The sequence below is a fragment of the Lygodium microphyllum genome, chromosome 2, assembly GCF_053477565.2.
Source record: "Lygodium microphyllum isolate KBCC chromosome 2, Lygodium_microphyllum_v1.1.10, whole genome shotgun sequence".
Classification (NCBI taxonomy): domain Eukaryota; kingdom Viridiplantae; phylum Streptophyta; class Polypodiopsida; order Schizaeales; family Lygodiaceae; genus Lygodium; species Lygodium microphyllum.
Genome location: NC_141136.1, coordinates 94538112 through 94553835, shown reverse-complemented (window position 1 = coordinate 94553835; position 15724 = coordinate 94538112). Strand labels below are relative to the sequence as shown.

At 42.7% G+C, this 15724-nt stretch overlaps 1 protein-coding gene across 4 annotated transcripts in view; it reads left to right on the top strand.

Moving 5' to 3' along the window:
* Positions 1 to 15724, top strand: part of LOC148040036 (chromatin modification-related protein EAF1 B-like) — a 72407-nt gene that overhangs the window by 27777 nt on the left and 28906 nt on the right. For all 4 annotated transcript variants that reach the window (XM_087696247.1, XM_087696256.1, XM_087696230.1 and 1 more), the window contains exons 16-18: positions 1954 to 2085; positions 2172 to 2273; positions 2388 to 2470. In XM_087696247.1, coding sequence (XP_087552373.1) covers positions 1954 to 2085; positions 2172 to 2273; positions 2388 to 2470 — 317 coding nt within the window. The remainder of the gene's footprint in view (positions 1 to 1953; positions 2086 to 2171; positions 2274 to 2387; positions 2471 to 15724) is intronic.

Here is a 15724-nt window from a genome sequence, read left to right as displayed (position 1 = left end):
CAATGTCCTATTTGGATCAGGCGGCAACATCTATAGGGAATCTGCATAGTGAAGGGAGTGAAACGCAATCCTCCAGGAGTGGGCTATTGAAGTAATCATTGGAAGGTGAAGGATAGTTGTTGAGGAAGCAAATTGCAGTCCTCTAATGCCGTTAGAGATGAGGAATGTGGCCACCAACTGTTGAGGGAGCAAACTGCAGTCCTCAGATGCTGGGGAGATGGCCTAGGTGCAAACGCAAATCCCAAAGTGTGTCGGGGCTGAGCCAAGTGGAGTATGATGATGTTAGATGTGGAGGATCTCCCAGGTTGCAAAACGCAAATACCCTGGTGATGATGAGCTGATGCTAGGGGTGAGAAGTGTGATACCTAATGATGAGGATGCTGATGCTAGGTGGAGAAGTCCCAAATGCAAGTAGTGTGATGGCCGCTAGGTGGGAGAGAATGTTGCCAGCTGTGTAGGACTGATGCCAAGATGTGGGGAAGCTCCAAAACGCAAAACCCAATGATGGAACAAGGTGCTTGAAGTAGGGAGTGAAGATGGAGTAGGCAGCCATGAACCATGAACCACAATGTTTGCCAGAAGGGGTGTGAGGGCTGTGGAAGGGTTGGAGGGAGAAGGGAAGAGTGTTTGATGATGAAGGAAGAGGAGTGAAGAAAGACTGAAGTGGGTATGGAATAAACGAAGTGATGGCCAATTTATAGGCATAAACTATCTCGGGTGGCGCACCACTAAGTGGGCCCACCGAAATGACCAAAATGTAGACACCAGCCCTTTTTTGGGGCTGTTAGTGTGAAACCCTAAATGAAGTGTGTAAACTGAAGAACTGGTTTCTCAATAGACACTCTATTGTACATCACTTTACCCTCTTTGCATAGTTTATCACTGATCATCATTTTGCATAGTATGTCAATATCATCATGTAGCAAGTCACACTTTGATGCCCGGTGACAATTATCATTGTACATGGTTCTGTCTCATAGGTTGTTTCCAGCCCCAAGAGACGTTAATATATATTTCTTTCTTTGTTCTTTCTATGTGCCTCTTATCTAAAGTAACCTTTGATAGTTGTCTACTAGATGGAGCTGGTACTACTAGCTAAGCTTGTGTTGGTAGTGCTTTGATCTAAAGAAGTCCGAAAGGATAAGAGTTCCAAACATGCCTGGTCAAGGAATGCCATTACTTGATGTAGTGGACCGAATCCTCCTAGAAGACGTAATGCATTTGTTTGTTTAGCTTGCCATCTACCTCCATCCATTTGCTCATCTTATTTCTTTTGGCTGTTTCAGCACATTCCAAGATGGCTTTGTGGACCTTCTTTTAATAAAATTGAGTCTCAAAAGCACGACTGGCCAACTGAAAGAAACAAACTGGAAGTACAAAACCAGCTCGATAAGGCAAAACAAGTTAGTGAGGCAATGACCCTTGCAGATTGCTAGTTCCTCTTTATCTCCTTGAGACTCAATTCTTGGCTTCTAGTTGACTCTTCTCTCTCTTCTTGTAACTGAGCTAGCTTGGCTGCTATTTGAGAAAAGGCATATTCTTTTCATGTACTTCTCACATCGATTCATTCTTTTCTAGGAGAAGTCATATTCTCAAGTCAGTGATTTGCTCATGTAATCTGTAGATTGTTGTGGTTGTCTTTATGTGTTAGTTAAGAATTGTCTTGGATCTTCCTCTCCCCTTAATCTCTTTCTATGAGTTGCTTGAAGGTTTCAATCTTCAAGTTGAGAGAGATGAAAAGAAAGAGGTTAGTTGTGAGATTGTTCAGATGATCACAAGGTTTATGAGACATTGGAGAATTAGAATGATTTCTTATGTAACATGTTTCATATTAGATAGTTTTTATTAGTTTGATCTTTACTTATTGGTCACGAATCTGAAGTTTCAAGCGTGGCGCACCCCCCCCCCCCCCCCCCCCCCCCCAACCCAAAAAAAAAAAAAACAAAAAAACAGGGCATTTACCGTAAAGCCAAGGATTGCAAAGAGCGGTACAAGATGCTAACTGAAAGGTCAGGAGGTGATGGTGTGGATAGCCCTGAAGATTCAAGTGCATCAGTCCATCATCCAATGTCATTAAATCAAAAGGTCCATCTCAAGTCCAGTCTATGTAGAGTTCTCAAATTGAACTCTGAAAGGTTGAAATTAAATTTTTTGGTGTCTTTTCTGAACAGGGTGTTGCAAGATATCTCCCCCAACATTTGGAAGAAACTCTTAAAACACACATAGATTGCATTCTACACCTTCATCGGCAGCTCCGTGCTAAGAAGGCACAGGTTCTGGATATACAACGTTTATCTTTGTTTTTACTGACATAATTGGACAACATCAAATTTGAAAATGGAAGCTGTTTGATGATGGCTAAATATATGTTGTTGTTTTATATGCAGATTGAAGCTCAAGAACCAAGGCAATCAGTATCAATACATGAGTCACATGCATTGAGGAGTGATACACATGGTGTTCCATTGACGTATGTGGTGAACCTTTAATCTCGCTGATTGTGCTTAGCTATTAATGTTTCTTTTCTGATGTGTCAGCTTATATGTATTCAAGTGCTAAATAAATGTTTGCAGGGTTGCATAATTTTTCTCTAAGTATGTTGTGGTTGTCTTGGGTGTGCCATTGTTGAACCTGATTCATATTATGCATATGGTTTTCGTTCGGGATTCCAGAATATTTTACTTGACTCTGGCTGTTACCTAGAGTACAAAGTGTATAAGGACATGCTGATTATTTGAAGTATGGTCAGTTAGTGACTCAATGTTGTGGCCTATCCACTCATCAATCAACCATACATTCGCGCTTTTAAACCACGCCTTTTGCCCAAAGACAATAAATGACATTGTGATTGCACAATGAACTTCATCAATGATGTGGTGGTGGTAACGTCAGCTGAAACTTGGTCAAACAAGTTGTTTGGTGTCCTTGAGGTGAAAGGGACCTAAAGTCCTGCTAGCCTAACATAATGTATAAGAATTTGCAGGTAGTTGTGTGTGATGGTGTGCTCTCACACATTCTTGCATGCGCATATGCTGTATTCGACCAGTTATAGTGAAACATTACTAAACCATATGTGGATCTATCCTTTGTTCGATCAACAAGCCCTAATTCAAAAGCATTGAGATTTGCAGGTTGCTTGTGCTTAAGTCGGCCTTTGTCCAAATTGTATGTCCAGTCCGTGCTTTGAGAACCAATATGTGTGTGTGTGTGTGAGAGAGAGAGAGAGAGAGAGAGAGAGAGAGAGAGAGAGAGAGAGAGAGAGAGATTGAGTCCATTACGAAAAAAAAAAGAGAGAGAGATTGAGGACCTGGTGGTCTAATGTAACAAAATGTAAAGCGAGAGAGAGAGAGAGAGAGAGAGAGAGAGAGAGAGAGAGAGAGAGAGATTGAGTCCATTACGAAAAAAAGAAGAGAGAGAGATTGAGGACCTGGTGGTCTAATGTAACAAAATGTAAAGAGAGAGAGAGAGAGAGAGAGAGAGAGAGAGAGAGAGAGAGAGTTTCTCTGATGACCTGATGGTCTGATGTAACATAAAGTAAGAGATATAGAGAGAATGATGACCTGATGGTCTGATGTAAATATTTACTACTTAATTCAATTATCTTCATGAAAAAGAGAGAGAGAAATGAAATGAAATGATATATTAACGTTTACAAAAGGTCAAAATGACCTATGAAACCATGAGTTACAATCATGTGTATGATAGTACAACTGTTTGGGCAAAATATGTAGCACAAAGCAAAATAAGAAAGGAAACTAACTATGGCTACGTGTAAAACATAGAGCTCTATCTAGTAACAATGAGCTCCAAATGGTACAATCTCATGTGGGTATGGAGGGCCTAGCTCTAGCCCAAGCAATAATCCCCTGTATCCGCCTATGAAGGTGTCGTTGGTGTCTGTGTCGAGGCCTAGGGCGTCTGGATTGGCTAAGCTGAACTGCTCAATCAATCAGTATTCCTTGTCTGTGTGTGGACTGTGGCGGTGAGAGAGGCTCTTGTGTGGACTGTGGCTGTAATTGTATTGAAGTCTTCTGAGTCTCCTTTGCAAAGAAGTCTGTGAGCTGCCTCTGTGGTGAAGATGTTGAGCTAAAATATGCATTACTTGCTGATTAGCCTCTTAAACAGCCCCAAAACACACTAAAAATGCTCTTTTAGAGTAAAACCCTGAAATGGGGAGCGGTTCGAGAGAGTTTAGTGGAAACCCTAATTTTTGGGGTGCCCTTCCACATCTATAAATAGACAGGCTGCCCCCATTCAACCATCATCCTTGTTTGCAATTTACACCAGCCCACACATCCTCTGCTGCTGTTGGCGCCTAGTTTCTAGCCTGCAGCCCGCCTCCATCTGCTGTCCAGCCATCATCGACTGTAGCCACACTATCTTCAGCCTGTCCATTGCTGTAGGCGACAGCTCTCAGCTGTTGGCGACTGCTCCAGATTGTCCTAGAGAGTTAATTATAGCAATAAATAAATGCACATAAAACGAAATACACACTTTACCATAACATTCTTGGACAATAGACTCCCTGCTGGCCCCAAAACTGGCGCCCCTTGCGGTATTTCTTTAGCTTTCATTCAATTGGAAGGAGTACAACTTGAGATTCTTCAATATCCTCCTGCTAACCAATTGCTCTTGCTGTCATAAATGACCAGCAAGCCTTTTGGGTCATTTGTCCCTTGATTCACCCAGGACTTCTTCTCCAATTTGACCCTTGGCTGGCCAAATGCTGCCCTAAATCAATTCGGGATGGGCTGGCTCTTGAAATCCCTTGATAATCTTCAATTATCAGCTGTTGATTTCAGTCCCTTGAGCCTTCAATCTTTGGCATGAATCCCAAGGTGGCTGCTACACCCTAATTTTTGTTGTAAATTGGGGTTTACTGCAGAAATTATAGATCAGCCCACCAAAAATGGCTGAAATCTCCTCCAAATGGCTAAGAATTGCTGAGAATGGCTGAGCATAGGTTGAAGGAGATGAGAGAATGCTATAGAGAGAAAATTCTGAGATTTGTCGCGAAGAACTGATCAAGAACAGCTGCTGCCCTGCCGTACCAGTTCCAAACGGATGCACCAATAACAATAGGAGCACCGGAGACTGTGATCTTTAGGAGAAAGTGCATCAACAGCAATTGCCAGCTTCCCAAGGTCAAGAATATGCAATCTCCATCACCAAATTGGTTTCCAATGGCTGGGAAATGGGCCCAAAAGCTGGCAGCAACTGTCCAACACCTCTTTCCAACAGCTCCACAATGAAAAAACGAGATTTTCCTCTCCCTTCAGCCCTATTTAGCCTTTCGCCCACTTGCATGGGGAAGTTTTGCCAAGTGGCAGCTTTCTTAATCCATTTTCAGCAATTTCCAGCCATTTAATTAATTTTCAGAATTAATTAACTTTGAAAATGAATTCAGCTCTTAATCCATGCACATAAAATTGACCTTGCCTATCCAAAAATTAATTGGCTAGGCCATTTGCAACCCAAAGTGGTCCCATGCATTAATTGACCCTTGGACAAGCATTAATCCATTAATTAATGCCTAGTCCCTAGTGTCACCACTGACACTTAATGGCCAATTAATGGTCCTAGGGGCAAATTGACACCAAAATTCACTTAGAATCTAACAAGTGTAACTTGTTACAACTTTTGCCTTTGACACCCATCTTTTTCACAGGGTCCTTTGGCCTTCAACTGTGAAAAACTAGCTCGCACCTCACATGTGCATCTTTTAATTGCACATTTGATTAATCCTTTAATCAAATGTCAATTAAACATAAGCAAAGCATCAAATTTTCACGTCCTCGTGACACTGCGTTTACCAGTTTCCAGCCTCTAGACTGTTGCGTTTTGGTGACTAGCCTGCTGCCATTCACTATTTAGCACTCCTACACTCTGGCCGGCGGTGGTCACAGACTTGGGATCCGTCTTCGGTGGACGTCACACTCCGACATTGCTCTGCCCTTGAGTACATTGTACACTTTTACATTCTCATTTATATCTTTCATTCACTTCAGAGTTGTGTTCTCTCTCTTCCTTCTTCTGTTTGTGTTTGAGTTTTGAGTTTTGCGTTTAGGGTTTGAGTTTTTGAGTTTTGCATTTAGGGTTTGAGTTTTGCCCTCTGTGTCTGCGTTTGTCTCTTTATGTTTCTGTCATGGTCGTACACTGTGTGTTCTCAGTGCAAACCCAAGCAATTTCCTTCACAGAAGGGCCTTGGTGTCCTGGAGCAGCTGTACTCCTGAGGCGCATGTCACAAAGCCTTTGTATCTCAGGAAGAAAGAGGCTGAGGCATTGCTGATCAGTAAAATCCATGACTCTAGATAGTGGCCCAAATCCATATCTAAAGAGACAGTGGAAACGACCACAAACCTCATAATACGCTGGGCAGCGGCAGATATAATACTCCTTTGTCTCTAGCTCTAATTGGCATATCTGGCATATGTGCTCCTCTAGTGGGATGGATCTATATCTTCCAATCTCAATCTCTAGCTGATGTGAGGAGGTGCGCAACTGGCCAATAGTACATCTGATCCCATGGGAAAGGTGGGTGTCCATGTATCTTGGGCGAACAAGAAATCCATCATCTGTAGTATAAAGGAAATGCTCGCGGTAGAAAGCCATCTTTGTCCCTAGCTCTTGCCTTAGCATCAACCATGTCCGCCTGATATCCAACTGGGTAAGATACATCCTAATGATCTTGCGAATCTCTAACCTGCTCAGATCAAGAGATGGTGCATCAAGGGAGTACTGGAAGGGGGGTAACTTGTCCATGCTAAAGCCATGCAACTCAAATCAGGCTGACATCTGTGCATACCGATATGAAGTATCACCCTCTCTGGCAAGTTGCCTAGAGGACTGAAGGGCCAACCGTGTATATCTGTGTTTGGGTAAGTCCCACACACACACACACACACACACACACACACACACACATATACATACATACATACACACACACACACACACACACACACACACATATATATATATATATATATATATATATATATATATATATATATATATAGAGAGAGAGAGAGAGAGAGAGAGAGAGAGAGAGAGAGAGAGAGAGAGTGAGTGAGTGAGTGAGTGAGTGAGTGAGTGTGTGTGTGTGTGTAGAGAGAGAGATCGAGATAGTGAGAGATGGCGAACGTGAGTTCCTGCCTGTGGATGTGCTCCCCCTGACCAACAGTCGTGTGTTCCTGCTGCGCGTGCTACTTCACACCTTTCGCCAGAAACCAGCGCAGGGTTTGTTCTTCTGTGCTCGAGCTCTGCCCTTGACCACCTGTGAACAGCCACTCGATCTGTCCTGCAATGGCTTTCCCTGGCCTTGACCAGAGCAGGGTTTCGTTTCGTCTTGCTTGACCTGTCGATTTGTCTTCTGTCCCTGACTTCCACCAACATGAAGTATCACCCTCTCTGGCAAGCTGCCTGGAGGAATCAAGGGCCAACCTTGCACGTGTGTTTGGGTAAGTCCCATAGAGAGAGAGAGAGAGAGAGGGCGAACGTGAGTTCCTGTCTGCGGATGTGCTCCCCCTGACCAGCAGTCGTGTGTTTCTGCTGCGCGCGCTGGTTCACACCTTCTGCCAGAGACCAGCGCAGGGTTTGCTCTTCCCTGCTCGAGCTCTGCCCTCGACCACTTGTGAACAGCCACTTGACCTGTCCTGCAACGGGTTTCCCTGGCCCTGACCAGAGTGGGGTTTCATTTCGTCTTGCTTGACCTGTCAATTTTTCTCCTGTCCCTGACTTCCAGGCACCTGTCTTCTGCCTGCACGAGCACGCTCGGTTCCAGCTCCTGGTAATCAGCGTCGACCTAATCTGACATCCCTGCTCTGTGCCTGACCACAGTGAGGGTGAGGCAATCTGCTCTAATCTGGGTAAGACAGACCGTGAGTGACACAGATTTTAAAAGGTCTGTTTAATCTAAACAATAGAGTATAGATTGGGGCTGTGGTCCTGACATACAACGGCCTACTGAAGGAGACAGGTTCAGTTCTGTTCCGTGAAAGATAGCCAAAGTTGGATTCATCTGTGTAATTAGCATAAACCTTAGATATGGCGAATTTACAAGAATCTAATGGTATTGACATGGCCTTTTTAGACCAGCATATTGGAAATGGGGAAGATAAAGACCTGGTGGAATCAGATGGCGATTCGTTAGCTGAAGATTCTGGGCAATTAATGGAAGGGGATGAGATGGGTAAACGTCGCACGATGTCGGTTGAAGAACTGGACTTGTGTGCCCTGAATTTTGCCTCAGCAAAAGGCTCAGGCCTCCTACTCTCCAACTAATGAGTCTTTTCAGTTTATGCTGGCCTTTGCCTAAAGATCTGCAAAGAGACAAGTTTAACCGGATGGCTCATTTGGGGTTGCAGTCAGCACAGGATGGAGTCATTCCTGGCCAGGCCCGTCTTTATTCCTTTCAGCGTATTCGTCAGCACTCTTGGGTGCGTAGAGGGTATCATGTTATTTGGACGGCCATACACAACAGACTTATGAGCTACTATCCTTTGCCTACATTACAACTTTGTTCTCCCTGGTGTGATTGGATGTTTGTGATTCCTGATGATTATGAGAAAAGATCAGCCAATCAGATATATCATCAGATTGTAGAGGCCAAGAGATGGGTCATGGATAAGGCAAATAAAGTATGGTGTATTCGGGAAAGCAAAAAGAAGTGGCAGGATAGATTCATCCAGCTCTGGAAATCTAAGGTTCCGTATCAGGGAAAAGTGTTTATGTGGAGGCTACTTATTGGGGCTCTTCCTAGTGGGAATGTGCTGTGAGCTCGTAAGATGTGTGCTGGGTGATGCATATTCTGTACTACATGTGATGAGACAATGCTTCATCTTTTTGTCTCCTGCCTTGTTGCAAGACAGATTTGGAGTTTTATTTTCCATGTCTGGTCCTCGTTGACTCAACAGTGGATTTCAGCTCATTCATGGATTTTGGGGAAGATGACCTCCATGACCTCTTTGAGTTCAGACTATTCCCGCCTTTTCCATTTCCTTAGATGGACAGCCTTGTGGCATATGTGGCGTACTCGGAATGCCTTCATTTTTGATTCAGTATCTGGCATTCATGGTCATGTGGCGCGAATTTGGGGTTTAGTGTTATGGCAAATCACCTCTATGGTGTCTGCTGATTTGGTTCTTCCTGATATTGATACTCCTTGCCTGGACACTGTTCGCTCCACACCAGGTGTACTTTCAGTGTGACATTTCTGTGTTAGAGTTTGTGTAGACTTTCCTTTATGTCTGTTATTTTCTTTTATTTCTAAAGCTGACCTGATGGTCTTATGTAAAATATTTACTACTTAATTCAATTATCTTCACAAAAAGAGAGAGAGAGTTCTATACACTACTTTAAACTTCTTCAGGGAAAAAAGAAAAGAGTTGTATTAATGTTTACAAAAGGCCAAATTGGCCTGTGAGACAAAAATAGATACATCTCCTAGCATAAAAAGTAGGTTGGTCCAGTTTCTCAGCCTCTGTAGCCTTCTTTTGAGACTTTTCTTATCACCTTTGAAGGTGGAAGACTTTACACATAGCAAAGCATTGGCCATACATCTGTCTCGATCAACTAAGATATGCTGATCCCCGTTGTCTTTATGCAAAAATCCCTTATTTCTTTGGGCAGCCCACCACAAGACTTCTCTATTGGCTTCGATAGAGGTATTGCATGGTATGAAGTAATGGATAGCAATGCTTCACAAAACTTATTGTTATATTGCTCCAAATTTTTGCATTGAGAAGCATCAAACCTGTGCCATGTGGTCATTACATCCACCTCAAAAGTAGTAGTGAGCTATGTTGAAGCCATGGCTCAAGCAAACACTTGTTTAAATTGTACCCATGTGGATGGTGCTCTACCTCACATAAGAAGAGAAGTCCACCATTGCAAAGCATTTCCCTTGAGAAGGTAGCCTTACATATCTTTGACAACTTTGTGAAAATTTTCCTTGAATACAACTCATTCAATTGCTGAATGAAAGTCAATTCTTTCAGTTTGTCTTGCGCATCACTGAAAGTATCAAATTTTAACTTTATTGACTTGTTGCCTGCATTAAAGTGTTTTAGTTTGCCTATAGGAGCCACACTATCATATATTGATGGCTGCAAAAAGGGTGCATTTGCTGTTTTCCCATCATGACCAGCATTAAACACAGCATTTGTTGGACCAGCACCAATTCCTTGTGCCCCAAACATTTTGGGAGACTCATGCATTATCAAACATGCCAATTTGTGCATTGCTACCGTACAAGTATGGTTATACATTGGATTAGGCATTCTACCAGCTGTTCCTGAGTAGATCCAACCATGTAGTCCATGTATACCTTGTTGTATACCTGAGGTATTCGGACCATGCATACCAAATTTTGATGTGCCATGAGTAGCCATTGCATGGTGTACTGAAACACCACCAAAGGACCTTGGATGCCCAACATTAGGATACATTCCTTGCTGTGCATAAGGCATTGGATTGGCATTTCAAAGATTGCCATGCATCTTTGTCCTTGCCCCAATGCTAACATTTGCATTTTCTTAGTAGTAGCATTTGGTGCATTTTGGGGTTGAGTTGCCTCAACCTTTGGTGACTCGTGAGTCATGTTTCTCTACATGCTTTTAAGATGATTTCTTCTCTTTGCCCTTGCTGTCCTTTTTGGGTTGTTTTAATAAAATTAACAAGCCCGAGGATCTTTAGTGAGCTGAGACAACGTTCCAATGGCTGTTATCAATTGTGCCTTGAATTATTCTTTAGAATCCTCTTCTTGCTGATTTTCAGCACTATGAGGAGATGAAGGACCCACCTCATGATCAAAAACCACATTTTCAGGATGCTGCCCATTGTGAGTGCCCACTCCAATATGGGGCATTTATTTTTCTTCATTGCCTTGTGACACTTTAGACCACGGTGCATCATCAAAACACGATTCATCACTGCAAGATGAAGACATGCTTGCTGATTTTTCACACAGCTGAGAGTATATTTTGCAAATTGCTTGCAAACTAGCTTGCAATTAGGTGTCTTGGGCTGACCTACTTGAGAGAGTCCATATATCTTGGTAAGGGAACCATGAAACCAGCTTGCCTTCTTGGATAGGATGGTAATTAATCTAATTTACCAGCAATTGTAGGAAGCAATATTTTTATAAAAACTGAAATAAACACTTTAATGATAAATGGTAGACAATTGACACCCAATTGGCCCTAAAATTGGTGCCCCTTGTGGTATTTCTTTACATAGTATTCCACAAAACTTATACTACACAAGAGATTGCTCTCTAATCCCTAAGAAGAGTTGGGCCTTGCCTTAGATTCAAGGTCTTAAAATGATCAATAGCACAAGTCTCCCACTTTCCCCTTGATTCTATTCAAATTTCGCTTAAGTTGGTCTTTAGCACTTGCATGTAGGTCTTCAAGTGTAGATGGGCAACCCTTTGTAGATTTGTTGCAAATTCTTAGGTTTACAACAAACGCTTACGTTGTAAGGCTGAAATTAGTGGGCACATTTCCTCACATTCGTGAGAAACTCTAAACAAACTAACAACCCTCCCTTTGGGTCATGGGTGGCTAAACCCATGACATGAAATACACAATAAAAATGGGAAGGTCTTACCTCAAGGAGGCAATGCCAAGTCTCGTACAATGATTTTGGAAAAGGAGATATATAAATGAGAGGTGTTGAATATGAGGATGGTCATGACATGGTCTACTAAGAAGCTCAGGGATTTGAGGTAAGGCATGGTGCAAAGATTTGTGTGTAGGGCTCAGAGGTTGACCTAAAGCTAGTGTGGCTTAGAGGCACTGGGCACATAATTGGAGGCCAAATATGTAGGAATAGCTTTTGGGATCAACTTAGAGGACATGCATAAAGTGGTTATAAACCCCCTAAAATAGAACTCCTAATAGAATAATAAAAGGAAAATACAAATCTTTTTGGATAAAACTTTGGGTAGAGTACTCCACACAATAAATAGATGTGTTGAAAAGGTCTTAACGCATGCATTAGCATGGTTAGTTTCTAATTCCAAATGCATGATTTATTTATCTATTTATGATTTAATTCAAAATGCATATTGATAGGGTTCATCATTGCCAAAAGACACTGACTAAATAGATACATTAAGAGGCTTATTAGAAGTGGTAGGTGGCTCATCAGGGTCACTATATCAGATAGGGTGTGAGTAGTAGTATAGTAGGTGTGTTGTTTGTCATTTTTTTTGTAGCATTGGTCAATAGTGTGACCAATATAGGCACTGTTTCTTGGTGTAGAAGGCTGGAAATTCAAGCTAGCCCATAAAGTTTCTTTCGAAGTTTGTTTCGTTTTCTAACATTAAGTGGTTGATTCTTTTTTTTGGTTCAAATATATACCGTAAAATAGGCCAAAGAGAACCATGGAATCAGATCCGGTTTATTGGACTGGTTGAGTGATAACGGTTGGGGATGGAATTGCACATTGAAAAAACCAGATCGGTTTACCATACCAGCCAACAAGACAACTAAAAGCGCAAACAAGAGTCTACACTTATAAGTACCGTGAGGGAAAGGTGAAAAGACCTCGTCATATATCGAGAGTGCAATAGAAAACTTAAAATTTGATGTAAATCATTAGTTGAAGGAGCGAGGTTGAGAGAGCATGATAGCTTTCTCTAATGAAGCTAGTAGTGTTCAATAGAACCCCTCACTAAAATAATGTCTAAATAAAAGACAATGTGCCGAACCTTGACAGACATGCACAGACTCACACATGAGCTGACAATCCTGCTAATACCCTCTCTCAGATCATGGTTGATTTGATACAATATAATGATACAATGATAAGGACTCGTCAGAGTCCATACAACATAGAGCCACTAGGGTAGAACCATGGATACCCAAGCAATGGGTGATCTAGCCATCACTAAGGTGCCTTGGAGAGAACATGATGTCAATGTCAATCGTATTAGCTCCCGCAAATAGAGAAGAACCATAGTTTGTCTTTGTGTTCGTCATCAATGTCTCGCAGTAGCATACAAGACCATCTTGCCAAAAATACCTCTAAACAATTGTGACTATGGATTCGTTGTTGCCTAAGTGTCCCCTCATGTGAGCTCATGACTAGGAGCCAAGCCGCTTTTTGTCAAATACCAGCCCATCATGAATCTGGATGTCAATCCTAGCTCAAGGGTTTGAACCTGCCAGACTTGTATTGAGGGACACCCCTCTCTGGAACTTGTGCATGTTGTATAGAGGAGGCTCGGTTGTCCCATATCAGTACCCTCTTATGCTCCCTCACTGGAGAGTCTTGAGGGATGACTGCATCATCTAGACTAGAAAGTGTTGAGAAACCACTTCTTCAGTTTACACTCTTTATTTAGGGTTTTGCAATGACAGCCCCAAAAAGGGTCGGTGTCCACATTTTGGCCACTTTTTCAGTGGGCACCACACAATGGTGTGTCACCCTAGACACTTTATGTCTATAAATAGGTAGTCACTTCATTCATTCACTACTCCTACCACTTTCTTCAATCATTCTTCACCCCTCTTTCTCCATCATCAGACACCCTTCCCTTCTTTCACTAGCCCCTTCCACTACCCTCACATCCCTTCAAGAGGACATTGCAGTTCGTGGCTTGATTTGCCTTCACCCTTCCTTTTCAGTTTTAGGTGCCTTGTTTGAGTATTAGGCCTTGCGTTTGGGGCATCTTCCACCTGGTGTCACCATCATCTACTTGGTGTCAGCACCCTTCTCCTTCAGGCTCCACCTTCACTTGCGTTTTTCAGTGTGGAGATCTTCTCCTTAGCTAGCATCATCATCTCCAGCTTGGAGTTCGCATCCTAGCCTCTGGTGACAGTCTACATCACTGAGCATTAGTGATTTCATCACTTGTCTATCACAGTGGCTGCTAGGACCTACGTTTTTGCAGCCTAGTTTCTCCTCCATTATGTGGCGTCACTCATCTATCACAGTGGTTGCTGGGACTTGCGTTTTTGCAGCTTGGCTCCTCCTCTAGCATTTGGTGTCACTCGTTTGTCACAAGGGCTGTTGGGACTTGTGTTTTTGTTGCCTGGCTTCTCCTTCATCACTTGGCATCACTCGTCTGTCACAGAGGCTGTTAGAACTTGCGTTTTTGCAGCCTGGCTCATTCTCCATCATTTGGTGTCATCATTATTTACCTAGCGTTAGCATCTGGGCTGCTCTCCCTGTGTTTAATAGCTTCAACACTTTGGGATTTGCATTTTGCTGCCTAGGTCACTCCTCGGCATCAAAGGATTGCGGTTCGTTCCCTGGACAAGTGTTCTTTACCTTTCAGTGATTACTTCAATAGTCCACTGCCCAAAGGATTGTGTTTCGCTTCCTTCACTGTGTAGATTTTCCACAGGTGCTACCGCTGGATTCAAACAAGATAGTGCAATTATCTTCTGAGCTTCGACTCTGCTGTATCAGCTTTTCTTTTCATGGTATGATTCAGTGCATCAACACCGTGCTCTTCTTGTTTTTGAGTTTCTCTTCTCTCTCAGTGTTTGCCGTACACACTTTGTGTTACTCCCCGCAAACCCTACTGTCTCTTTGCACCATCGCTTATTTTTGACATGGTGTTAGAGCATACATGTTATTTTTGACATGATATCAGAGTAGACCTATTATTTTGACAGAAAGCAACAAAGGAAGGGTCCACCAAGCCCTTCCCTCGATCTAAAGAAGCGGATCCCTTCCACACCTTGGACTTCTGTGTGGCTGGGGGATCAAAGTCGGAGTTTGAGGAAGGGGATGACTTATCAGAGAAGTTCGCATCCCACTTCTTCCGCTTCTCCTTCTTCTTCTGCGAGGATACTAATTCCTTGCAGTCCATCCGCAAGGGTCTCTTTTTACCATAATGATAACATTGGGCCTTCAACTTCTTGTTTCTGTCACCCCTCTCTAAAGTGGTAAAGGCCTCACTAGAACCTCCATAATGACACGGAAGCCCCCCTTGTAAATGCAAAGATGCCTCATGCTCAAGCAACATCGATGACATTTGTGTGAAGCTCATAGGTCTAAATGATGCATGTGCCCTCAAAGCATTCGCTACTCCATCAAATGGGGGGGGGGGGGGGAGGGAGAGTTTGTATATTACTGTCCCTACGAGATGTGCCTCTGGAAGGGAAGGTTGCATGTGTCAAAGTTGGTTTTGTACTTGCATAATATGGAGCAAAAATGACTCAATAGTGTCCTTAGACTCAAACTTCATCTGTGAAAGTTGTCCATAAAGAGTCACTGCAGCATGGTGAAAGTTGCCTCGTACAACATTTGAAGCTTTGACCTTACTTCGGAAGATGTCTTGCAGGAGGTAACCATCGGCAGAACTTCTCTAGAAATACATTGAAGAAGAGAAAAATAGGCACACACATCATCCAAATCCCATGTAAGCACAACTTTCTCATGGTTGTCCTCATCAAAATTGTCAGGAAGTGGAAAATGACGTTGAGGATGGAAAATAGCTCCACAAACGATGTATCAAATTTGCTTCTGCACAAACTGGGCTTTCATCACAACGCTCCATGTAAGATAGTTAGGTCCATGTAACTTTTCATTTGTAGAAGTGCACAGAGGAGCTATATGGAGGGGATAAGAAGAGAAGGTAGAAAGTAGAAAAAGAGAGAAGACAGCCAACCAAACAGCACAAACCAAACAAAAGAAAGTTCACATGCGGTACTCGTAGGCTGATCAGAAGAACACAATGCTGCCAACAGCAAAATCTACAAGAAAA